General features: G+C 41.7%; 1 protein-coding gene across 3 annotated transcripts in view; it reads right to left on the bottom strand.

The window, feature by feature from the left end:
- LOC143150471 (glutamate receptor ionotropic, kainate 2) overlaps positions 1–27,701 on the bottom strand; it is a 181,933-nt gene that overhangs the window by 30,777 nt on the left and 123,455 nt on the right. For all 3 annotated transcript variants that reach the window (XM_076318749.1, XM_076318751.1, XM_076318750.1), the window contains exon 8: positions 27,379–27,531. In XM_076318749.1, coding sequence (XP_076174864.1) covers positions 27,379–27,531 — 153 coding nt within the window. The remainder of the gene's footprint in view (positions 1–27,378; positions 27,532–27,701) is intronic.

Raw genomic sequence — 27,701 nt, 5'->3', positions numbered from 1 at the left:
TATTTTCATACTCTCCATCTCCCTCGGTATCGAATTTTCCAATTCCCCGCCAACCTTTACATTATTATTTTCACTGGCCGCGCTTCCAGGATGTTCCAAGCGATACATCAAAGTTTCTTTTCACGGTTACGTTGAATTTCACTCGGCGAGTCGAAGAAGCGAGCGAAACAACGATGACGCACGGCTGTAATTTACCAGCTTCGTCGTTGGGAGCGCGCGTTCCCCGAGAAAGGAGGAAGAAGTCGCGACGAAAACGTTAATTAAGTATTCAGAAGACAGATATCCAACGTTCCGAACGGAAGTCCGGCTGGAGGTCGACGCTGGCAGTTTCACGTCGTAATGAAATCCGCGTCGTTGAGTATCGCGGGGATATAAAAGTATTACGGGCCTTTTGCGCCCCCGCGCGTAAGAATCGTGCCTGTAGATCACGAGGCGATGACGATCCACTTATTCCTGCGAATCGTCCCGTGAACCGAGCCCACTCGTGTCCGTGTGTATCATTTACGAGCGGCGTAAAACGAAATTGAGTATTTTTTATATCACCGCGTTCCAGGATGGGGAATTTCGAAACGTGGGGCGGAAAGTACACTGTTTCGAGAATAGAAACAATCGTTGAGAAATTATTCAAAAGCGTGGATAGAGTCGACGCGATCGTAGGATACTTTCGTGAAACGAAAGACACCGAAAGATTACAGACGAACGGAGTAAGTAGAATATAATCGTCGTAACACTAGCTCTGATCCAATCGTAGAAAATTTACGATCGTAAATTGTAATAGACGAACACAGCAAGTGGATTAATAATTTAATTACAGTGTATACCTTTTACGTTAAAAAGTCTCGTAAACTTGGACTCTCCTTTCGTCGCATCGATGCACCATTTTCCATTCAGAAATTACAACGTTGAATAATTTTAAATTCACGCTCCGTGAAAACGTTGGCAAAGATCGAGCGATCGTCCGCGTTTCTCGAGAACCGTTGCTCATCTCCTCTTAACCGGTGGTTATTTGATTTCGATTTTTACGAAGTCACCGGCATCGAAAGGGGCAGAAACGAAGGTGAAACGAGCCGAGAACGATTCCATTGTACCGTGGTCGGGGGTAGTTTACGGTGGATATTGAATTTTTTCCACTCTCGCCTCGACGGACAAAATAATCTCGTCGGATATTCGACGTCCGATCTCATTGTCGAGGGGGCGGGGAGCGATCGAACGAACACGTGATTCCTCGTGATCGTTGATTCCTCTTTATTTGCCCCCCCCCCCCCCCCACCTTTGCCCCCTCAAATGGTTTAATAGGACGGCGATGAGAGAGCGGAGCAGTTGGAGCGCGACCCAAAGGAGAATTACGAATCGAGGAAGAGGTGGGGGAAAGGGTAGCGAGAAGAATATTATTTGTCGTGCACGGTTTACCATAACCTCGTCCCTGAATGTTCTCATCTTCCGGCATGTTGCAGATACGGGAAGATTCACGAGGGACGCATAAACGTCGGCTATAAAATTGCGAAAGCCTCCTCTCCGCGGCCCCTCTGCGTCCAATGTGCAGGAGGCGGTCTTCATAAATACGAATTCGATCGATTTTAGGCGACGGAGGCGTGCATGTCTCGGAGATTGCGATTCGAGGGCGATCCGCGAGTTTCACGGTTGCTGCATCTGACGGTTTTTCGTTCGAAGACACGCGCGAGCAACGGAAGCTTCCGTTTCCCGTCGGATTGCTCGAAAGTGGGATCGCGAGCAAATGGAAAATTTTAGGGTATCGCAGAGGTGGAGAGATGGGACAAGTTCTCGATTCTCGAGAGGAAATATACCGCACCATCTCGAGATACTTCTTTTCCGATGTAACGAGATTTGAGAAAATAAAGTTATTCTTCCACCGAACGAAACAAGTCTTCTTTAATTCGCACACTTTGCCTTTTAAAATTTTCCGTTCGCGGAATTTCTTGGAAACGACGTCACTGGTATCAGGGGAACACGATGTGCGAGGAGGTGGCAATGTTTCGCGGATTCTTGGAAGTGACATCATTGCATAGAATCGGCGGAATACGTATACCTCCTCGGCGATCATGTTCTCCTGATACCGAAGTTCGAAAATCGGTGAGAAATTTCAGCAAAAGTTCCGAAATTTGTTCGAAACACCCGCCAAGTTTCAATTCGTGGAAATTCCTGGAAATGACGTCATTTCCAAGAACCGACGAAATAGTGCCATCTCCTCGCACATCATGTTCTCCTGATACCAAGACTCGAAAAATTGGCGAAAATTTCAGCGAAAGTCCAGAAATTCGATCAAAATTCCCGCCTAACGGAAATTCTTGGAAATGACGTCATTTCCAAGAATCGACGGAGTGCGAATACCTCTTCGCACATCATGTTCTCCTGATACCAAAGTCCGAAAATTGGCGAAAAATTTTAGCGAAAGTTCAGAAATTCGTTTAAAATTCCCGCCTGGCGGAAATTCTTGGAAATGACATCATTTCTAAGAATCGACGGAGTAGGAATACCTCCTCGCACATCATGTTCTCCTGATACCAAGACTCGAAAAATTGGCGAAAATTTCAGCGAAAGTCCAGAAATTCGATCAAAATTCCCGCCTAACGGAAATTCTTGGAAATGACGTCATTTCCAAGAATCGACAGAGTACGAATACCTCCTCGCACATTATGTTCTCCTGATACCAAAGCTTGAAAAATCTGAAATTTTCTAAAATTCTTGCCCGATTTTCAGACTTTGCTATCAGGAGAACATGATAGCAGAGGAGGTATTCGTATCGTGCCACTTCTAGGAATTGACGTCATTTCCCAGAATTTCCGATCATTCTCAGAAGTGACGTTAGTTCTAAGAAATTCCGAAAGTTCTAAGAAATGATGTCATTTCCAGGAAATTCCGAAAATTCTCAGAAATGACGTCAGTTCCAAGAAATACCGAAAATTCGTAGAACGGTACGTAACGGTAAGTCACCTTCTGGGGGAAGGGGTATAAATAGGGCCGCCGGTTACTGAAACTTTCATTCCACCGGGAGCCTCCGAGGTGGACGGGTCTACAGTTGGGAGACCTGGACCCCCCCCCCCTCAGTTCCGGAAACTCCTGGAAATGACGTCATTTCCAAGAAATTCCGAAAGTTCTTAGAAAAGACGTCATTTCCAGGAAATTCCGAAAATTCCCAGAAATGACGTCAGTTCCAAGAAATTCCGAAAATTCTAAGAAATGACGTCATTCCCAGGAAATTACGAAACTTCTCAGAAATGACGTCAATTGCAGGAAATTCCGAAAATTCTAAGAAATTACGTCTGTTCGAAGAAATTCCGAAAATTCTTAGAACGGTAGGTAACGGTAAGTGACCTTCTGGGGGGAGGGGTATAAATAGAGCCGCCGGTCAATGAAAATTTTATTCCGCCGGGAGCCTCCGAGGTGAACGGGTCTCCAGTTTGGAGACCTGGACCGCCGAATTCGGAAACTCTTGGAATTGACGTCATTTCCAGGAAATTCCGATTATTCTTAGAAATGACGTCAGTTCCAGGAAATTCCGAAAATTCTCAGAAATAATGCCACGTCCAAAAAATTCCGAAAATTCTCAGAAATTACGTCAGTTCCAAGAAATCCCGAAAATTCTCAGAAATGACGACTGTTCCATGAAATTCCAGAAATTCTGAGAAATGACGTCAATTCCTAGAAGTGGCACGATACGAATACCTCCTCTGCTATCATGTTTTCCTGATACCAAAGTCTGAAAATCGGGCAAGAATTTTAGAAAATTTCAGATTTTTCAAGCTTTGGTATCAGGAGAACATAATGTGCGAGGAGGTATTCGTACTCTTTCGATTCTTGGAAATGACGTCATTTCCAAGAATTTCCGTTAGACGGGAATTTTGATCGAATTTCTGGACTTTCGCTGAAATTTTCGCCGTTTTTCGAACTTTGGTATCAGGAGAACATAATGTGCGAGGAGGTATTCGTACTCTGTCGATTCTTGGAAATGACGTCATTTCCAAGAATTTCCGTTAGGCGGGAATTTTGTTCGAATTTCTGGACTTTCACTGAAATTTTCGCCAATTTTTCGAGTCTTGGTATCAGGAGAACATGATGTGCGAGGAGGTATTCCTACTCCGTCGATTCTTGGAAATGACGTCATTTCCAAGAATTTCCGTTAGGCGGGAATTTTGATCGAATTTCTGGACTTTCGCTGAAATTTTTGCCAATTTTTCGAGTCTTGGTATCAGGAGAACATGATGTGCGAGGAGGTGGCACTATTTCGTCGGTTCTTGGAAATGACGTCATTTCCAGGAATTTCCACGAATTGAAATTTTGCGGGAATTTCAACTGGATTTCTGAACTTTTGCTAAACTTTCTCGCCGATTTCGTTACTTTGGTATCAGGAGAACATGATGTGCGAGGAGGTGGCACTATTTCGCCGGTTCTTGGAAATGACGTCATTTCCAGGAATTTCCACGAATTGAAATTTTGCGGGAATTTCAACTGAATTTCTGTAGTTTTGCTAAACTTTCTCGTCGATTTCGTTACTTTGGTATCAGGAGAACATGATATGCGAGGAGGTGGCACTATTTCGCCGGTTCTTGGAAATGACGTCAATTAGGGGGTTGTTTGAAGGATAGGAAAAGAAGAGTTCGGTTAAAAGAATACTACAGAACACTTGAAATTTCATACCATTTATTAACGTATCTAAACATTTCGCAAATGTGTAACAAGATACATAATTATTTGTACAACGATAGATACATAATACATTTGTGTACCAATATTGTCCGTCAATAATATTAACCGTTCGCTATTAAATTATTTCTAAAGGTATGCGAACAATATATTTATACACGGAGTGTATAAATAATCTAATCGCATATAATTGAATAATTTAATTGCAAATTAAACTCCATCTGTTGGACACATGGCGTTCCACCTCTTGTAAACAGTTATTTACTTCAAATCCAGCGACGCGTTCTTCTTATCCACGTTCGAACAACTCCACTCTTCCTTCCATTGACCACTCTGGTGTCTGTCCATTGTTCTCTGGACACTTTGCGCCCTTGTCTTTCAGAATTTGTACCACGATCGAGAAGAGACGAAACGAGGATCGAGCGTATCGTCGAGGCTCGGACACTCGCTCGATGGAAGTTTCGCTGTTAATTAGACTCGCGCGTGGAAGTTATCAGGTACACCCTCGAACGTGACCAAAATCGTTGAATCGATGTGGAACGATTCGCTTCCTGTCGTCCTCGCGGTAACGGAAATTCTCAAACCGCTTGCGGGCGAAACGCGCTACCGTTCTCGTAAACCGCACCAGCTCGCGAGAGTGTTGTCGCTTGTTCCTCTCTGGCTCCTTCCGCGTCGTCGCGTATATATCCTCTGCACGCGGCTGGAATATGAGAAGATCAAAAATGGAGGGGCTGTGGGTGTAGGTGGTTGTTCCCACAGCGTGGATTTCGTTCGAGGCTCTCGTTTTGATATACGTGACTCGGGAACTCCCTTTCTCCGCTTTGAGATCTCGCGGCTCGTAAAGAAGAGTCCGCTCCACCGGTGTTACGGAACCGCGGCGTTCTTTCCGCGGCCACGTGTCGTCGTTCATTTTCGTTAACTGGACGCGACATTCGACCACGATATTTTTTCGACGATGGTTTCCTCGGTTGAATGGACGACGGACACTGTGGCACGAATCGAGCCTGTAGAACTCTAAACTTGTTGAATATTATTATTGTAGAGCGTGGGAATCCACGCGAATAAAGATGAGATAGTGATGAAATATGTGTGCAAGTAAGAGAGGAGTTGTTGGTTAAAAATTCTGTTGCGTAGTACGTGGATGAATATACATAACGGTGAAATATAATTAGGACACGTAAATGTGCAACAGGTGAGCCGGAGCTAAACATGCTCTATGAAAACCTCAATCGTGAGTCTGTATTAGGAATAAGAATTTATTGTTTACTTGGCGTTGGAAATGAACGTGTTTAAAGTGTCTTGGCACTTTGGTTACCAATTTTTTATATTCTCGATGTTTGTTAAAATTATGAACGAATAAAAGAATTCAATCGTTTAATCGAGAGCTCTATTCTCTTTGTTCCCATAAAAATTATGTTTCTCTTGGGAAAATCGTAACTGTGCTTCAATTTCGAAGTATCGCGAATTCTCCAGAGCCGAATCCGTCGATTAATAGTACCGAATCGATCGATTGGCCGCGTTTGCGCTAATTAAGTAAAAACAAATATCGGCAATGCAAATTTATACGGAAGAACCGTCCGTGGATTTTCTCGTGCAACCGATCAGATCCGTAATTTGTTGTCTCAGGATTCGAGAAGGATACAAACGATCCTGCATAATGTTCTAGGCAATTTAAATATCGATCTTCCCTGTACCAGTCGAAGAATTACCCAATTAAGATAACCCGTGTTTGCATATATTCTAGATCTAAATTGAACTCTTTATATAATTTTTACTTACAATATACAGAATGGACCACGTGAAGTATTACCAATTTGTATTTGTAAAAATTTAGACGACATCGAAAAATGTTAGAGAAAATTAAAATATTATTTGTATCGAATTAAATGTTAGAAATAAATTCCATTGGAAAAATGGAACTGCTTTTCCTTTATCCCTAACCTCGACTGATCTTGAGCGTCTACTTCAGATGTACGTATTAATATTTTTGAGAGTTATATTTATAATTGTTACACGTACGTCTAACTCTGATATATTTATAATTGTTACACGTATGTCTAACTCTGTACACACTGTTAAAATTAACGAAACTGTTAAGTTTCAATTTAAGTGCAACAAGGAACATTACACTTATGTCCCTGTCGTGTTGCTGGTACGACATAAGTCTAGGTACGACTGTACGTGATACGTAAATACGTTAAAATAACTGGACAACAGTGAAATAAAGCCACTCACGGTCAATTACCAACGAACACTCGGTGTTAAATCGTAGGAGTTGGACAAGTTTGCGCAAGCCTCCAAAACAGTGGCTTGGGACAACGCGCCATCCTCGTAAATTAATGGACGGTTTTTGTCCTAGTTAAAGCACGAAACTTGGGTCCAAGTTGTCCCGCAACGACGCACAACTTCTGGCGTTTCGAGCGAGGACGCCCGTTAACTTCTGACGGCGTAAGCGTCGGATTAAAAGGGCAATAACTGGACAGCGACGACTGGATTACCTGAAGTACTTTACCGTGGTCACTTAATCGCCCTTAGTTCCCTTGTCTGCTTCACGAGAAAAAGGATCGCTTAACGATGTCTTCCCGGTCCCCAGAGATTTCTAAAATATCTATTTTCCAGCGAAGAACGTAATAAATTTCATTTATTCGGACATGGACGATAACATTGTACAGAGAATAGTTCATTTTGAACTTAATCTCTTTAGAACTCGTGGTGGGTCGTGTGTAGATACATAACGTTTTTATGTCTATTTTTGAGGCTAGATTTAGAAGCTGTACTTCAAGTACACTTTGAGTTATACTCTATTTTCATATACCTTTCGCGGTAATGATTACACGCACAATAATATAGTACAAAGATTGTACAATAAAGATGTGAAATGAAAATATGAAATGAAATTAATTTCGACCTCGACAATTTTGTGTTGTGTAATGTATAGTTGCAGAAAATATTTTCTGTAAAATTACTCCCAAACCAAAATTTAAATTCTACGTTCGATAGGGTCACGATAAAAATCCGAAGAAATATTTCTACATTTATAGACCATTGTTGGTTCGTCGAGGTGAGCTCCAATGTTTTGTTAGGATTAAAAAAGGAAGTGAATATCGAGCACTTTTAAGTTAATAGTAACGTGTGTAATTTTGTCGCTCCTAGGTAGTGGGAAAAAATCTACCAGAAACGAGTAAATCTTTTGCGAATGGAAGTTCTTTTCGCGTAAAAAATTAATTACCTCGTACCCGCGACCATTTTCCATTAAATATTCCACGGCAGATGTTCCACGAAACTATTGTCTAGCTTTCCCGACTCGTATCGTAAAAAACTCAACCTCGTCTTAACGCTTGTAAATCGTGGCCGGAGTTGTGCGGTCGTTGAACAAACGCTCGAAAACCCAAAAACTCCTCTGTTTGTCCGCTGCCTGCCAACAACCACCCCCGCGGGCCGTTTACTTTTTGTTGCGGACCGCTCGTTACGTAACGCTGCTCGGACGTGAAGCTTTTCCGCCGCGAGCGGGGACCGTGTGTGAATTTAAATCACATTACAAAACCGCAACCGGGGAGACTTGGCGTCTGGACGCGGTTTGCGGTGCGTAGGTGTACCGTGAAAGGGGGGAGGGGAATTGGAATAATAATAATAAAAGCGATCGTGATGTTTCCATTTTACTGGAAAATTGACCGGAATCGCGGGAGATTTCGTGCGATGAAAATGTTTCGGGGGAGGAATAATGACCGAAACGATATTACGAACAAGAGGCGTATTGTTTACCTTATTCGTTCGTCGAAATGAACAATCTGTTTTTCGATGCTCTTAATGTGGCTTACTTTTTAAAAATATCCTTTTCCTAATAGCGTGGTTTTGGATCAAAGGTGGGTCGAGTAATTTTGTATGTTAAGGGCTGTTAATTACCGAAACAATTCGATACAACTATGCTAGTAAGGTCTGGTAAGTTTTAACCTTGTAAGGTGATACGCAGACGGGTAACTAGGCTCTTCAGGGGCACGAGAATCGGTCTCCATGGCGCTCGTGGGCACAGCTGCGGGCAGAGTGACGGTACAAGGACACGTGACGGGTAGGGAGCAGCAACAGATGCACGAGCAGTGCCTACGGCGTACACTTGCGCACTGGTGACTGCTTCCCGAGCGCGCTGCCCCACTACTGAACTCTCTCCCCACCCGACACTCTCGCGTAGCCCCCACTCTTGCGCTCCCTCCTCACGTGATCCCTCTGCACACCCCCACTCCTGCATTCTCTCCCCACCAGATCTCCCATCTTACCTCGCTCTGCTCACGTGCCCCGTAGAGTTACTCACTGCCCACAGCTCATATACGATTAGAATTTCATCCAATAAAAACTGTACAACTTATTTGCAATGTTTTTTTTTTATCAACAGCTATCAATTTAATCGCAATTCCTACCGATTCATTTAATCGTAATTTCTACCGAACAAATACTCCACGAATAGTTATTTATCCTTTCCAAATCCAGATAAGAATTTTTTCCTCCTACATAAAGCAACCGAGTTCGTTCCACAAGAACCGACGAACATATACGAATTTAGTGACAACCTCTTAAATGGTAAACTACTGTATCACGTAGACATATATCCGTGTTAATAGACACTACGCTCGAAAGCTCCAAACTTTTGAACGGCAGTGTATATAATCCAAGTCGAATACGTGTCTCCCGTAATTATCGTCGAGAATCCCACGAGACAACTTGGATTTTGACGAACAATTAGCGCCGCGAAAACGAACGAGCAATAACATTGCGAGCAACAACATTGCCAGCCCGTGAATCTCGCGCAGGGTACGTAATTAACGGAAATCGTCGAGGGCTCTTTGTCGAGCGATTCTGCCCCCCTCGTCGTCTTTGTCAGGCTCGCTGTTCAAGCATTTAAGCGAGGCCAACGAAACAACGCTCGTGACTCCCAGTCGCATCCCCGTGTGTTTTTTCATTGGTCCGAAGTAGAGGAAACCTGGTTTGCCCAAGCTTTGCCGCGTAATCATATTCTGCTCTGGCGGAGGTCCTCTCGAGGCGAACGATTGCAATTATGTCGGTAATTAGGCGTTGCCTAGCGACGTTCATCGGACACGGCCATTTAACGACGATTTTCCTGCATTCGTTAGTTCGGATGAACGATGACTCGATTCAGTGCTGATTATGCGCAGAATGAATTGAATCCTCGTGGTAGAGATGAATTCGATCGCGAATGAACGACCGAGAGGACACTTGGTACGAATCGAGAGGACGGTCGATTTAGGTAGAGAAGCTCTGCGTACCAAGAGTATTAGTTTTGAAAAAACTCGATAATTGGTCGTTCTAGCAAAGACTCGAAACGTATTCCGTACCTTTGCAACCTGATGTACTGTACGATGAAAGAAAAATCTCTACCGAGTACGGGGTACTTCGAGTAGGTAGAGAGTGCTTGCGATCAGTCACAGGGCTCACGAAGCTGAGAAGGATTACAGATGGTTTATTCCACGAATCGCAACTGTCTCCTGCATTTCGTTCGAAAGTGACCGTTTCTAACACTTCGTCCCCATTGTTCCAAACTTCACGACACTCTGCTTCTACTCCTACTAAATCTTCACCGCTTGCAATCCTATTCGAAGCGACGATTAATTCGCAAAAATGATCGCCACGTTGGACGAAGCATCGCCAGATGATCGTTGATCAATCGATTCGAGGGAACACGGTAGTTCTGTGTTCCACGGGTGGGCTTATCCTTTCTTCTCACCCGGAGCATGGCGACTCCAGAGCAACGACAGCGAATTCTAAAAACAGTCGTAGCATCCGCGCCTCCTCTCGTAGCCAGCGGTTATTCGTGGCAATTACTTCTCGTTCGGTTCAATTAAGCCGGTGCGCGGGAAGAACCGTAATATCGCGAGCCAGGATTTAGGATCGCGTCGAAATGCTCCCATTAGGGAGCAGAAACTTCGTTATACCGTTGACTATTCAGCTTGCCGCTTCAAAGAGCGATGCCTTGATCCGGTAATGCCACTCTGGGGAACGTTTCCGTAACACTGAGTTATCATTTTTACAAGAGAAGTCAGCTTTCGTGGAAAATACGCATCGAGCCACTGGGATGGATTCTGGAGAAGCGATTATGGCCAGAAGAGTCTTTAGACGCGGAGGAAGCCATTTTATTTCGGATACTTTACGTTGAAAAATCTGGCGAAGCAACGAAGACGCTCATTGGGATTCCCAGGTCGGTTTTCAGGATTCTGTGGTCCTGTATGTTGAGTGTTCAGGTGTTTAAAGGTGTTTTACGAAGTTTGCCATGTGTCCTTGAAAGCAGATTCTAAGATTCGTCGAGATGAATCGCCCGGTTATAAATAATTCTTGATTCAAAAATCCTGAATTGAGAGGAATGTACTGGAAGCAGTTGCGAAGAATGCCTCTGAGCGATGTTCACGATGTAAGAAAATTCTCCAGGTCTCCAGTATACCATGTGCAAGAGGAACGTGGAAAATATTGAGTAACTTTTGTTCTGATTGAATACGATCTGTAATTCCTACTGGATGTCATCTTCTCGAGTCCGCACAGTACATTTCGTTTGAAGGAGATCTCTTTTGCACGATATAACGAGTCATTTCGTTCCAAATCAGAGGGATCGGTATTCTCTTCTTTGATCCAGAAGCACTTGTCCAAGCACAGTACTTGCTCTGTGATTTCACATCTCTGATACGACGAATATCGAAAAACCAGAGGACAACACGCCAGAGTATTCATTCGACGATCTCTATAGGCGTCTTTCCACCGTTCTGTGATTATAGGGTTTTTTTTTTATTAGGACTTGTATCGACGTTTCGTTGAATTGGGTCCGTGGATTTAGCAAATATTTGAAAAATTGGCGAGCGCAGTTATCGATAATACTAAACTCTGTGCTCTGTCTCGCGTCACAGGAAAAACAATTTCACGGATCGTACATCGTGGAATAGTTTTCGATGTAGAAACGAAGTCTTTGATCCGGACATGTAGAATCTGTATCTCCACTTAGCTCAGAGACGACAGACTGTTTTTCATTTATGGTCGCTTCCCGTATTTTCACGGAGGTATCACGGTACGTTCAATTTAACGAAATATTGCAATTATTCTCCCTCGAGAGTTCTGTAACTGAGATTACGCAAGTTATTCACTTTTCCCTCGCTCTCGCCCCTTCTACACCGAGAACCAAGAATATTACTGCGTCTGTCAGAAGGGCAAACGTCTAGAGAACGCTTGAATATGGTTGAAATATGTTTGCAACGACTAGTTGCATTAACTTCTGCGATTCTGTTGCGAGATAAAATAGAAAATGGGATTAAAAGTTAGACGTAGTCGTTGCTAATTACACGCAACGAGAGAAGACATGGTTGGAAAAGACTGGCACCCAAACAAGATGTGGAAGGGGTAGACTGCTCGGTGACCTTGAACGGCAATATTTTCAATTTTTGTATATAGAAAATAATAGCTTCAAATCTCTAGAAAAATATGACGAGAAGCAGATTGTCTACTGGAAGAAGCATCCGGGAGTCTGTACGTCAAATGGACAATGCTAGATGCAACAAAGTTTACACCTAGATTACCTGTGCAAGCTCATAAGAGCTTTGGGATGCTTCCAATCTTATCTAAACGCGACACTAACAATACACGTAGGGTCAACGTACACACTACCTTCTAGATTGGACAGTGTTGACCTAGAAATCTTCAGCACATTCTACAAATGACCTACAGACTGTTAGTAGTCTCCTCTATCAATATAACAATACATCTCAAACTTCTGACTATCACTAGAGTTTGGAAGATCACAAAGCGACATTAGACTGCTGCTGACGAAGGTAAATACGTTTCATAGAGGGAGGCAGAGTGGATTGAAAACAAAAATAACGAGACAATAACACCCGATGATGTTACACTTAGACTAGGCCTAGACAGACAGCACTATGCGAGTTAGCTCTCGCGAACTCTCTTCGAAGGACTTCCTTTCGATGACTTTCTCTTAAGAACTGAATTATCGGGATTCGGAAGAGTATATACAGCGAAATTAGATCCAGCTAGTTGATGCATACCGACGAGGGAAATGCATTTCACAGAGGGAAGTAAAGCGGATTGAAAACAAAAGTAACGAGATAATAAAGTCCAGGATGGTGAGAGCTGAGCGAACGAGAGAAATGGATAGGAATACAGGGAACGAAGAGGAGAAATACGCGTCGGAGGTTTGGGGTGGACGTAACGGGCAGCAATTTCGGTAACCGTTCATCCAAAACATTGCCGTGTCCCGGCAGCGACGATGACGGTTCAACGAAGATTGCGCGGCCATGATAAAAGAGCATCGTGCACAATTTTAACGCTCGGTAGTCCGATTACTTGCACGAGCGGGTCCCCTGGCTAGCGCGGAACGCTCGTGCCTCTAGCTATGAATTTTTTTTCTTTGACACACCGCTCTCCCGCGGATGATTCATGAATAACTGAAGCGATAACACGGAGCGGTGTCGCTTTGTCGACGCTCCGCTTTAATTCCAATTTACTCGGCGCTCTTTCGTCTCGCGGTCGTGGCTCTCGTATTTTAACTGGCGCTGATAAGCTGAAAAAGTTGGGGGCGACAGGAAAAATCGCTACGGTCGCGGTTTCGAAAGATTGCCTCTCAAGGTCACCGAGGCGCCCGCTGCACCGTCAACGCGGAAGCATCCTATTTTTAAAGTTGGACTCTTCGTGTCCAATATGGACGCTCACGTATTTAAAAACTACCTCGATCTATCTTCGAAGTTTCAGTGCCAACGAAGTCAAATTTTCGCACGATTTACTAAAATTCAAGTCCAAAATACGACGAATAAAGTAATGTACAAACGACGAACGATTTATATCTTTCGACTGTTACTCGAGATATTAACTTTTGTTCGTCTCACTATGCAGATGAAATTTGTCCGAGATGAAAAAGTAGATGTATGTTTGGAGACTTTCCTGACTCGGGAATGTGACCTTGGTACATCGATTGATTTTTTCCCGACTGTAGCGTACGTATCAGACATTCCTTTGAACGTGGAGCTACGTATAAAGAATCTATACAAGGTGCTCCCAAAGATAAGTGCTGATTCAAGGGATGCTCACAGTATCCATTGTGGAAAATAATAACGGTGGAAGACTATCTTCTATTTTCAATTTACGTTACACACATATATTTTTATTCTCCTTTCCTCGAAGGTTGAGAAAGATCTTTTCTCGAAGATCATTGAACTTCCTTCGAAGATAATTGGTCCTTCCATCAATCGTCAAAAATTCCACGTAAACGAATCCTTATTTCTGTACGTTCGAACGACCGATGGATCGACGACTAGCAAAAATAAGATTTACTCGGGATCCACGATGCAGAAGTTGCCTTCACGGGATTGAATTGTTTCGATTATCGATTTCAGACGCTCTGAAAGACACCGTGGCTGAAAATATACTCGAGACGAGGCGGATGAGCGGGACGATTCGTGGAATTTCGACAAACGAACTCGCGAAACATGGCGCATGGAAAGCTCATCGACGCGCACCACGAAAGTAGCGGTGCTACACGCGTTTTCCGCAACGCGGGCTCGTGAATCGTCCCGCGTGGAATCGCGCGCGTTCTCTATTCTTCGAAGCGAGAAACGGAAGCGCGGTTAATCCCGTGCTCGCGTCGATAGTCTCGGGACATCGCGATAAACAAACCGAGGCGAATCTCCAAGAGAGTAGACGAGAGGATGCCGCGAGATGTTACGGCGAGCGGGACGTTTAGAACGCGGACGGGGATCGTTAAAGGGAACAAACGTTGTGCACGGGAAGAGGAAGGATAATACGAGAACAGATACGACACTTGGGAAGAGAGAAGGATCATTAGAAGTAACAAGTGCGACACTTGGAAAAATAAAGGGATCGCTGGATGTAAGGAGAGTGGTGCTTAGAGAAGAAAGGAAAATACTGAGAAGTAGCAGCAGCGGCCTCGCGCTCGTAAAGCGTAAAGGATTGCGCCGGTAGTGACTAATTTCGCACCTGGTAAAACAGAGGGACCTGTGAAATGTACAAATTATATCATACGTTAGAGACATCGCGAGTATTGCGTTCTATGGCAGGTGTTTTATCGACCAGTCTCGAACGACGGGACTCGATCACGTTGGGAAACCATTTTGAAGAAGAAGATTCTTCGTTTCAAGGGTTCCTCAAGCTCGAACGATTTATCAATTTTAACGCAGAGCTTTCGAATAAATTTTTGCAACGGTTAATTGCACGAAATAGCGATCGAAAGTATCGAAACACAGAATTGAAAGTATTTTTTTGACATTTTATACAATCGTATTCTACGAAATTGAATGAGAATATTTAAATATATTTATTTTTCCAGACACGTGTGTTTGTTCTTTGAGCTTGGGTTGGCAATTTACCTCGATTCCCTTGTGCAATATTATTACACACATTCGTTTATTCAGTATCTTGTTACAACCCATTTCTCCGTGTACTTTCTCTTTCTACCTCAATATCTCTATCATTTGTCGCCTTTATCATCAAACGTGAAAAGTATTCACACTTTCGTTCGCGCGATAAAACGCGTCCAATTATGCGAATAACCACTGGAATTATTTCACTCGGTTAATTTTCCACCACGCTTATTAATACTATCTCGTGACAATAAAGGAGGGAGACGACGAAGAAAAAGGACGAGGAAACGCAAGAAACAGGATGCTTTAATGAAACAGGAAGAGCCACTCGCAGTGAAATGTGCGACATTTGGACGAAGACAAGATTAAACGAAAAAGGACCGCTTTTGGCCCGCGAGCGTTCCACGAGATTGTTCGGGGGAACCAAGGAAGAGGAAAGATTGGATCTGCCACTCGTATACGCGATCATGTGACCACGTCCCTTATTTCTCGGCGTTCTATTCGACGAACGGCGAAGCATTCCTCGGCGTATCGGTACGCGTGAAATAAACAGCTCGATGCACGATTTACCATGAAATCGCGATGATTTATCGACAAGCGAGTTCCTACTTGGCGCGCGTCGTAAAGTGCACGCGTCATCGCGTGCGCGAATGCACGTCTATGGGGTGCGAGAGATTAAACGCGTTCGCGAGGATGCACAGATTCTTCGCTGCACAAGGGTACATTGATTATTCGACCTTCTTTACCGTATTTTTAACGCTCGAATTTTTTAATCCGAGAAGCCTCCGGGAACTGACAGCCGATTGAAAATTATTCGCAAGGAATATGTAACAGATTTATTAATTCTAGCGTGTAGAAAAAATGAAATTACGGATCGGTGAATTAATTGAAAAATTTGTTCAGAATTCTTTAAAATTATTTTTTTTGTCCAGGGGCACCTGTTCTCTCCATTTGTGTAATTTGTATCGTTACGGAGAAATAATAACGTTACGGAGATAAATAAAATAGATAAATTACTAGAATAAATAAGGTACGATTTTATTTTGTTTGAATTATTTTGTAGCGGAGAGAAAGGGTGGGTTTTATGAAACTATAAGTGATTAGAGAAACTTTTCGTTTGAACGTTTTATGAAATAAAAATTTGCAGGAGCATCGTGACAATTGAATCGTAACGAAAAGACGAAGGGGGCGAAGAGAGGGAGACAATACGTACAACGAATCGAAATTAATAACGCTCTTCGATATTCCGTCAATAAAATATCGATGAAACATCGACGCGGGTAAAATAAATCATCGTTTCGCACTTTTTCGATGGGTATTATGAATCACCTGATCCTTTCGACGTCACGAGAAACAATCGTAAACGCTTCAACGATGGTATTTTTTATAGTGGAATCTATAACGCGAGTTCCACTTTGCATTGTTTTCCATACGTGTTCTATACTAATTCGACTGGCGAATGAAAGCCGTATGATCCCTTCTATTCTTTCCACCAATAACTGTCGTATTCGATCGATGATGTTGGCAAAGCAATCAACTGTTCAATGTTTTGCATATGCAATTTTCAATCCGTTGTTACGAAATTTTCGCCCAAAAATGTAGACATTTAATTTATCATTCATCTGTACCTTTTAATTAGTGTATATTGGAGTCTGCTATCTTTAATTTGATCAGGTTTCAATTACACGAATGCGTAGTTGCTCACCCGAATAATGGTGAGCGGATTTTCCGAAAAACTTGACAAAAACAATATCAATTTAAAACTCGCTTTCGCGCCCCAACATTATCGTTCAATATTACACGCAATATTATCTGTGTATATTAATTCATAAAATCAAGTATTACAATATTTACGTTTCCTGTTTACTTGATTACCCGGATATCGATAATTAGTTTCATACCAATTATTAAAATTTAATACGTAGTTTAAGCAAACGATAATAATTAATATGTATTCTGTCACATGCAAATTCTCACAAACGACCGAGGTACGAATACATATGTGTATATAATGCAGTGATTTTCTATTTCACGCCCGTATGAGAAAACAAAGTAGTACATTATTCAGAATATTCGCTTTGCCTGTTCAATTCATTTAATTTGTGCATAGAGTATCCACTGCATTAAACAATATTACTATAATACAAAAGGTAGGACGGTCTGTAGCGGATAGTTTTTCAACTGGAAGGTGAAAGCAGTTAATTTATTAATTAAAGTCATTGGTATTTGGATAATCGCTTATATTTCATCCTAGCTAACGACCGAAGAGACGAGAGAATATATTTTTTTATTAAAACAAGCTGCTTCGGTACTGTTTTTTTTTTAAATTATTTTTCAAAATTATTTCATCTATTGAATTATCATTGCTTAGATTTTATCCTAGAAAGTAACTGGAGAGACTGAGAAATATTTTTTTATTTTAAGATGATTCAATTTGACTGAAGTTAAGATTTTGAAAAATTATTTATCAAACTGATTTCATCTATTGAATAATTATTGCTTAGATTATATCCTAGAAAATAACTGAAGAGCCAGAAATATATTTTTTTATTTTAAGATGACTCAATTTGACCGAAGTTAAGATTTTGAAAAATTATTTATCAAACTAATTTCATCTGTTGAATTATCATTGCTTAGATTTTATCCTAGAAAATAACTGAAGAGACTTAGAAATATATTTTTGTATTTTAAGATGACTCAATTTGACTGAAGTTAAGATTTTGAAAAATTAATTATCAAACTGATTTCATCTATTGAATTATCATTGCTTAGATTTTATCTTAGAAAATAACTGAAGAGAGGGAAAAATATAAATTTTTATTAAAATAAGATACTTCAATTTGCAAGGGCTCTGCATTCGAGGAGAGGCAAGATTTTTGAAAGCGATCACGGATTTTCCTCGAGCGTCGGAACTTTCGTAACCAAACCCTAACGACCCATTTCCATGCTGCACTCGCCTTAAGCGAGCGTTTCTAAATTGAGAAACGAACCCCGAGCGCGATCGGTGCCAACGCGGATAAACAGGGGAAGCGCGCGCGCGCGCGCGCGCGTGCCAAATTTTTGCCGAAAGATGCTCGGGGAAAAGCGTACGGACAAACAACGCGGGATAGCTAATCCCGCGATAAACGCGTTTGGAGGGCCGCCAAGCAGTTTTACAGCTTCATCGTTATCGCGCGACGCTCTCAAAGGGAAAAAGGACCGTTTATGAACGGGCCAGCTCGTTACCGCTGTTAAATCGTAAACAGTGAGGATGTTTAAAATTGTCAGGAAACCCTGACATGAACCGCTAACCTCTATCGTCAACTATGAACGCAGTACAATGAAACGTAGTTTCTGCTCCAATTTCTCGTCTTGCATAAATTTCATCGAACATAGTGAGACGGTACAGAACATTGGTATAGAGGATCATCGAACGCAGAACTCGTGTACAGTACGTGGGTGAGAAAATTGCATCTGGAGTTTCGGTGGGTTCAGGGGAAATATTTTAAGAGTGGATATACCGAAGATACAGTCCTTCAAAGAATAGAACATGGAGGAACGCGGAATATTGTGGCTATTGTACAATACGCACACGAGAAAATTACATCTGGAGTTTTTGTGGGATCTGTTCGATTATGGGTAATTTTTTCTGAAACGAACGGACTGGATGTGCCGAGGAGATGGCCCTCGAAAGAGTAGGACTCGCAAGAACATAGACGACAGAGGTTCATGTATAATATGCACTCGAGAAGATTGCATCTGAAGTTTTTACGAGTTCTATTCGTTCAGAGGTTACTTCTTCAAGAACGTATGGCTTAGGTATACTTAGAGGTCCTTGAAATAACAGGAGCCACACGAACGCAGAGAACTATGGCTAATGTATAGTATGCACGCGAGAAGATTGCATTTAGAGTTTCGGCGAGTTCTATTCGTTTAGAAATGTGTATATATTTGTTCCATATGCACTCAAAGAGTCGATCGACGAATAGAAGCCACCATAACTCCGGATGCAATCTTCTCGCGCGCATACTGTACAAGTCGCACCACGTTGATCGATTCTACGTTACCCTAAACTCGACTAATCCTGTGGTGTTCAATGTTCAGCTTCGTCGCTGGTCGAATGATCGAATTATCCCCCCAGAAAGTTATCAAGTCGCGATAGTGGATCGTGGGGGGGTTGAGAAAATTCCATTTACAAAACTGTTCATCTTGTTCAATCTTACTCGTTATCTTCGGACACGGAAATTGCACGTAACGCGTCGTAAATCGAAATTCCGTTGTCCACCTACGCGACGAAAGTATGCACTCTGTCATCCCGGAATCCGAGGGAGGCGGGACGGTGCAAATATCTGGAGACTATTAGGGGAACCACCGATATTGGAATTCAGCCATCCCGCTATTAAATTAATGGTGGTCCATAATGTGTGGAGGGAAGATCTTCGGGCACGAGGACCGTCTGGATTACGAAGGAACCGAGACTGTTTTTCGCGGTGAAAACTATCGAACGTCGTTAAAGGTGTGACAATAACTAACTCGGAATTAATTCGTGTTTACCTAGTGTCAACAACCAATTGTATATATAAAACTTCGTAGACAATGTATAGTTACATTTTCGAAAAAAATCACGTATAAAATGGTCAAAGTTTTTGTCCCTTTAAATTATCAATTATTCTTATTGAATGTCCACGGATGCAATTTTACAAAGATCCCAAATCGAAAGTACAGTAGAACGTCGATTAACCGGAATTTTGATTTCGGAGAGTCCTTTTGAAACGATCGTGATTACGAAAGAAATCGATACCCTTTTCCAATTATCAAAGATTAACGAAACATTTAATTTCGCGCAAATTTCGAACGACGAGAGGAGATAAATTTTCCTACGCTTTATTCGTTCGACAAAAATTATAATCTAGAATTATAACCCGCGTCGGACTAATAAATACGATCTATCGGGAGAATCAAATTTATTCACCCCGCCTCGATCGGTACGATATTGTAACCGCGCTCGATGACACAAATTATACCCGATGTTTAAATATTCCGTCCCTTTATTCCCGTGGTTCATTGCAAACGTTTTGCGGCCCTGTAATTTCGAATAACGGAGGTATACCAGTTGCGTTCAGGGTCTTTTGACGAACGTATTCAACGCGACGAGAAATAATCCACGTATTTCCATTTCTCTGACAGTTTTAATTATTTGTCGCGCAAAAATGGCCGTGTTTCGATCGGAAGGTACGAATCCGTTGTAAAAGAGGAGCAAGACCGCAGAAGGTTTTGCGGTCAATGGCGGTGACAGGTTTGCAGCCGTTCATTATTGTATTAAACAATTTATCCGAGCTCCTGCGGAACCGCAGGCCCGGGGGGCGGGCGCACCGGTTGTAAAACGTTGATTGAAATTTATAGAAACTGGCTTTCAGCTTGTCACTGGCTGGCGCACAAAGCGGCCGAATATTGCCGCATTTCGAGCATTATGCATCGGTATGTTCGAATTTTCGTGCCCTCGACAGGGCCAGGGTCGGGAACCTGTCATTAGCGAGCCGATGATTCGTACGTGTCTGCAATTCTTGTCGCGCGTATGAAACACAGGGAAAATAATAAAATCATTTATCGAGAACGTTATTAGCACAGTTATTGCCTGAACCGATTATTACAATAGCGGTGAAACGGCTACAATGAAACCCGGCATCCTTTGAATCGCGTATTGTAGCTGGAAATTATTTCTGCTTCGATCGTTGCGTATTATAGTATTGCAGGGAGATCAAAATAGGAAGAGAAAAAGATTTTGGAAGGAAATGTTGGAATAGTTTCTGCGAGAGAAAATTACGCGGGTAATATTATTCCTGGTCTGGTAATTTTATATAAAATAATATTAGGAGTAACGATGAAAACTTGCTTGGAAAAATAATATCTTATCGAAGTACGTTGCACGAGGTATATGTCTGTTAGTTTTCATTTTAATTCAATTATTGCTTCGCAGGAGAAAAATATATAAATTTAATGTTTTTTTTTTTATCGATATAATTACTCTCTTAATTCGAGACTCATTTTGTTTTCTTCCTCGAATAATTAGACGTCGGTTTTTGAGATAGAAATTTATTTATCCATCGTGTCCATCGATATTTTCGAGTTTCGGAGCCCTTCGCCTAGGTCGAAAAGTCATCAACGTTAGGGAGGCGCGTCGAACGTTTTCAAAATAAAATCAGTTATCGAGAACATCGTTAGTTCTGTTATTGCCATCGCGATTATTCTGTTAGTAGCGAAACAGCTACAATTAGGCGCGCCCCACCCCGCAATTATAGCTGTTTGATTTACTCGTTTCCGATCCTAACGAGATTGTTCATTATCGAAATCGACTAGCTTTGGAAGTTTCATTACACGGGGCTCGAATTGCGTCAGAGTCGCGTAAATTCCAATTAACATGCACGTCGACATTGTCGAAACGCCTAATATTCGATCGGGCCATGTTTTTACGTGTTTTTTTTTTTCATTTTTTTTTTTTACTCGCTTCTCGGACCGCCACGATTTTTCACTGACAGCTGCACGAATTTTGAGAACAATTTTCTCGCGAACGTAATCTTCCCCGAGTATTGAATTTATTCTTTCCATCGTTTTTTTTTTTTTTTTTTTTATTTTATTTTTTTATATTCAGAATTCTCGGAGTTATTCGACACGCGAAATGGGATACGTTAATCAACGAGAATTTTCGCGAAAAGGCGCAACGATGGACAATCAATTGACATTGTGAGCAACAATTGGCAATCAAGTGTTGAATTTTCGTGTAACGAAATTTTCCGAATTTTAAAAGAATAATATTTTATAGCCGTCGTAGGAACCGTAGCATCAAGATGTATCGTTAATGGATATTTTTTTTTTTTCATTTTCAGCTTCGACCTGTTTCAAATTTATAAACCATGATTTGTTCGATCCTCGTTCACCGAAAGAACTCGATACCGCTGTTCGCGATTATCCAGAGTAGTTTTTGGCGTTCGTCCAATCCTTTTGCATTCGTAATTTATCGCCAACCACAGTGTAGGTTTCTTCGTGCGCGTGATAAACGTCGTTGTTTGTTGAAAGCGGGTTAGAGTAATAAAGAGTGAAGCTTTCCTCCACAATACCGTGTCACGATTATGGCCAACGAGACTTATTTATGTACAAATATTTAAACGATTTCGTTTCTCGCTTGGGAAATATTACGTAGCGTGGAATTTTCTATTATTTTCAAATCGTTTGAAAGATTCATCGAACACAGTTTACACGAGTCGTTTAATTATTTATACCGCATGTATATCGATAGAAACTTGTATCGTAATCAAGACGAACTTTTCTCATTTTTTTCTGGACGGAATTAATCGTTACATCATTTTAGTTTTTACGTAATAACTTCTCATTCACTTTTTCACTGAGCTCTCATATATTTTATACTTATTTTTAACGATACGTATGTGTACTCAAAGGATTTTTTCAATTTACACGATAAATTAAAACGAATTAAAAGTTTCTGGCCTTTTTTATTATTTCCGACAACCATCATAAGCATTCCGAGGCATTTCCCATCTAATATTTTGCCAACGCAAGGAAACGTTGAATTCCGCTTTCAAGAGATCTCCATGGCTTTATTCAAGTATTTCTGAACGTATAACGCAATAACTTTCATACCGCTTGACATTAGTCTCGGAAGTATTCAGTAAAGAATCTTATCTCGACAAACATAGCGTTTGCAAAATTCTTTAGTTCGTATTTATTTTGGAACAAACTTATTCGACACAGTTATACGATAGGTTTGTAAGGAATCATTATTTTCTATTTACACTGTTCGACAAACTGAAACTTTGTGCAAATAATATTTGACTTTCTTTCGATACCAATCACCAAACTCTGATGTACTTCTCAGTCAATTTCAATTAATAGAAATCTTATTAATGCAATATTCTAAATTCGCAGCCAATTAGCTCGGTACTACCCACGACGAATTATTGTTCGTCGCGAGTAATACCGATTACCAGGTCTCACCACGTGGAGGTTGCTGCGAGCGGAGACCCGGAGAGAGATAGATGGAATCAAAGTTCCATCGATCTCCCTCGATACGCAGTACAAACGAAATTACTAAACCATGGAGATGGAAGGAATCAAAGTTCCTTCGATCTCCTGGTTTAGTCCTGCCGAGCAATTACATGATGGAAAAATGAGGCAAAATTGGGAAAGACGCGACGCGAACCGTGGAGTTGGTCTTACTAGGTCTATCCCGTTTCCCCTCAGTGGGCCCGATTCTCAAGGAAATGCGCGACGCCGTCCACTCCGAGGAGTGCCCCGTTTCTCCCAACTCCGCAGCCAGGAGCCACGCAGAGCGTGGACCTGACTCACGGAGGATGACGAAGAGAGGGTCTTATGGAACAAGGGCTTCCGCAGGGACCGGTGCGAACACCTGCCCCTGTGTTCGCAGCATGTTCTCTCTCAAAGCGGACGCACCAGAAGAGACGGCGATCGACCGTTCGGACCACCTACACGGCCGGTCACTTGCTTATGCAACAAGCAGAGGTGGCCGGACTGAGAAACGAGCAAGCGAGCAAAAATAAGCTAAAGATTGGATAATTGCTCGGCAGATCACATTATTCGTACACGGTGGCCTTAATACTAACTTAGTCTAACCTTAAAATTATAGACGCTCGGAGGATGCGACGAAGCAGTCCTCTTCGTTCTTCTTTTTTCGATAAATCTAGCTAAAGTAGCCAAATGAAATTTGCAATAAATATTAAACAAGTCAAGACAAGATCAAAAGATCGACACGGTACGTGTGGGTTAATGGTTAAACACAGTTATGCAGTAACGAAAGAAATAAACATGGAAAAACAAGTACAAATAAAAATCGGAGACCAAACAAAATAAATAAGAAAAAAAAATTAGAGGGAGGTCGCCAGTATTGACCACCGCCTACCAACTGTCAGTACCGGTCACCAAGGGGTCCACCAGTGTCCGCGTGGTCCGTGGAGGGGGGCCAGATACCTAAAAAGGAAGAGATCCATCCATCTCCGTGGCTACCTGTGGAATGAAATTGTCGGTAACCGGCGGTTCTATATATAGCTCCTCGAAGGTGACTTACCCCTACTTCGACCGCCTTTGTTCCATCTAACCGAATATTTCAACAAATCGATGGCTTTTCAGCTATTGTTTGTACCAGGATATTGTTAACAATTGTTTAAACTATGTTTCGACGACGATTGTTAACAATTATGATAAATAAACATCAAGGTATTGCGAAATCCGCGAAGATGAACGGTTTCTGCGTATGTTTGTTCGTCTGCGCGATTGTTACTAATATTTAAGCATGTGCTGAATATTAATGTTACAGTATGCATCCTATTTATTCATTAAGAATGATTAATTTGACTATAGAAATTAATTTTGCTCAAGATTCGAAGTAAAAACATGTTTCATAAAGTTTTAAAGCATGGAAAGTAATAATTGTTGATTAGGTACATTAATTTAGCATTTGTTCAATTCTCGTAATTTAGACAATACGCGTAAAAGTTGCATTTTTTATTTAAAAGCGCCGTAATTTAATTTTTCGTCTTTCTAGATAGAAAAATCATCGTGTTGTACAATTGTGAATCGACAATCGATACGTGTAGCCTTGACAGTGTCAGTTAACCTCGACGAAAAATTCGTTCGCGAACAAAATATATTTCAACGAAATGTTATTTTAAGGCATTATTTTTATCAGGGCATTGTCAATAATTGTTTAATGTATGGTCCTACAGCGGTTATTAATAATAATGATAAATAAACATCAAGATATTGCAAAATTTGTAAAGGTAAACGGTTTCTATCCATGTTTGTTCCTCCATACGATTGTTAATGATATCTACGCATGTTCCGAATATTAATATATGCAATATGCATTTATTTATGCAAGACAAATCATTTTAATTAGTTAATTTTGATCGAAAATCACAGTAAAAGATTGGTATTTACATGTTTCTCGATTTTCGACCAAAACTAATTTCTGTAAACTAATTAATGATGTATATTCCATGAATAAAATGCATATTGTAACATTAATATTCGAAACGTGCTTACAGAGATTTCGCAATATCTTTTTGTTTATTTATCATTATTAATAATAATCACCGTAGAACCATACATTAGACAATTATTAACAATATCCTAGTATCAATAATAGCTTAAAATTTCATTTCGTTGAAATATTGTATGTTCGCGAATGAATTTTCCGTTGAGATCGATTATCGATTCACAAGTATTCATTACGATGATCTCTTTTTATCTAGACAAGTGATTAATTGAATTTCAAATGTTTTAATGCATACATAAATTGCATACTGTAACATTAATATTCAGCATATGCGTAAATGTTAATAACAATCGCGCAGACGAACAAACATACGCAGAAACCGTTCATCTTCGCGGATTTCGCAATACCTTGATGTTTATTTATCATAATTGTTAACAATCGTCGTCGAAACATAGTTTAAACAATTGTTAACAATATCCTGGTACAAACAATAGCTGAAAAGCCATCGATTTGTTGAAATATTCGGTTAGATGGAACAAAGGCGGTCGAAGTAGGGGTAAGTCACCTTCGAGGAGCTATATATAGAACCGCCGGTTACCGACAATTTCATTCCACAGGTAGCCACGGAGATGGATGGATCTCTTCCTTTTTAGGTATCTGGCCCCCCTCCACGGACCACGCGGACACTGGTGGACCCCTTGGTGACCGGTACTGACAGTTGGTAGGCGGTGGTCAATACTGGCGACCTCCCTCTAATTTTTTTTTCTTATTTATTTTGTTTGGTCTCCGATTTTTATTTGTACTTGTTTTTCCATGTTTATTTCTTTCGTTACTGCATAACTGTGTTTAACCATTAACCCACACGTACCGTGTCGATCTTTTGATCTTGTCTTGACTTGTTTAATATTTATTGCAAATTTCATTTGGCTACTTTAGCTAGATTTATCGAAAAAAGAAGAACGAAGAGGACTGCTTCGTCGCATCCTCCGAGCGTCTATAATTTTAAGGTTAGACTAAGTTAGTATTAAGGCCACCGTGTACGAATAATGTGATCTGCCGAGCAATTATCCAATCTTTAGCTTATTTTTGCTCGCTTGCTCGTTTCTCAGTCCGGCCACCTCTGCTTGTTGCATAAGCAAGTGACCGGCCGTGTAGGTGGTCCGAACGGTCGATCGCCGTCTCTTCTGGTGCGTCCGCTTTGAGAGAGAACATGCTGCGAACACAGGGGCAGGTGTTCGCACCGGTCCCTGCGGAAGCCCTTGTTCCATAAGACCCTCTCTTCGTCATCCTCCGTGAGTCAGGTCCACGCTCTGCGTGGCTCCTGGCTGCGGAGTTGGGAGAAACGGGGCACTCCTCGGAGTGGACGGCGTCGCGCATTTCCTTGAGAATCGGGCCCACTGAGGGGAAACGGGATAGACCTAGTAAGACCAACTCCACGGTTCGCGTCGCGTCTTTCCCAATTTTGCCTCATTTTTCCATCATGTAATTGCTCGGCAGGACTAAACCAGGAGATCGAAGGAACTTTGATTCCTTCCATCTCCATGGTTTAGTAATTTCGTTTGTACTGCGTATCGAGGGAGATCGATGGAACTTTGATTCCATCTATCTCTCTCCGGGTCTCCGCTCGCAGCAACCTCCACGTGGTGAGACCTGGTAATCGGTATTACTCGCGACGAACAATAATTCGTCGTGGGTAGTACCGAGCTAATTGGCTGCGAATTTAGAATATTGCATTAATAAGATTTCTATTAATTGAAACTGATTGAGAAGTACATCATAGTTTGATGATTGGTATTCTCGAAAATACACGAGAAAAAAGAAACAGAACTCTGAAAAATTCCATTTCCACTTAAAAATTTCTCCTGAGTAAAAAATTACGAACTGAGTATTTTCTTCAAGGGCTATCTTCAACCCCTTTCCCTCTCTCAATATCTTTCTATCGAAAAGAAAAACGATGAAACGTATCTCAAATCTAAGATTAAAGTTCCACTTAAAAATCTTACCCTAGTAAACAATTACAAGTGAGTATTTTCTTCGAGGGCTACTTTCTCACCCTCTCCCTTTCTTCGATTAAAAAATCTCCATCGATTCGAAATAAAATTATTACTCCACCCACTCGATTCAGAAACGACGGTAGCCCTGCGAATGCCGCATTTGCGGACCAGTATCGCAAATACTTCTTATCGGACGCCAGAAAAATGTTACTTATCGTAACTGCTCGTAAATGTACGTGGATTTCGCGCGAAAGGAGCAAAACGAGGATCAAGTTTCGCGAAATTACACGTCCGCGATCTCTTAAAGAGGTACACGTGCACGTAAGTCGCGGAAACTCACCGAGTTTATGTAGTTGATGAGGGACAGTCCACCGTCCCAGGGGTGCTCCATCTCGCAAGAGATATTCGCTGGCCTCAACGCGTGCGACTGCTCCAGGGTCCTCAATCCCACGGCGAACACCTGCACACTGTCGTACATCAGGGCTGGCTCCGCCTGAAAAAGTTAACGTTAACCTCAGTTCTACGCCTTGGCGGTCTTCGGGGCATTAAATATTTTCACGTGCCGCCACTTTTTTCCGGACGAGTGTCCAAGGGCGGCATAAATTACACCGAAAGTGCGAAATCACTTCCTGCGAATGGCGTGGCCGAAAATTATTAAACGCT

The sequence above is a fragment of the Ptiloglossa arizonensis genome, chromosome 8 (assembly GCF_051014685.1).
Source record: "Ptiloglossa arizonensis isolate GNS036 chromosome 8, iyPtiAriz1_principal, whole genome shotgun sequence".
NCBI lineage: Eukaryota > Metazoa > Arthropoda > Insecta > Hymenoptera > Colletidae > Ptiloglossa > Ptiloglossa arizonensis.
The sequence above is the reverse complement of the archived record's forward strand: the minus strand, read 5'-3'. Positions and strand labels throughout refer to the sequence as shown.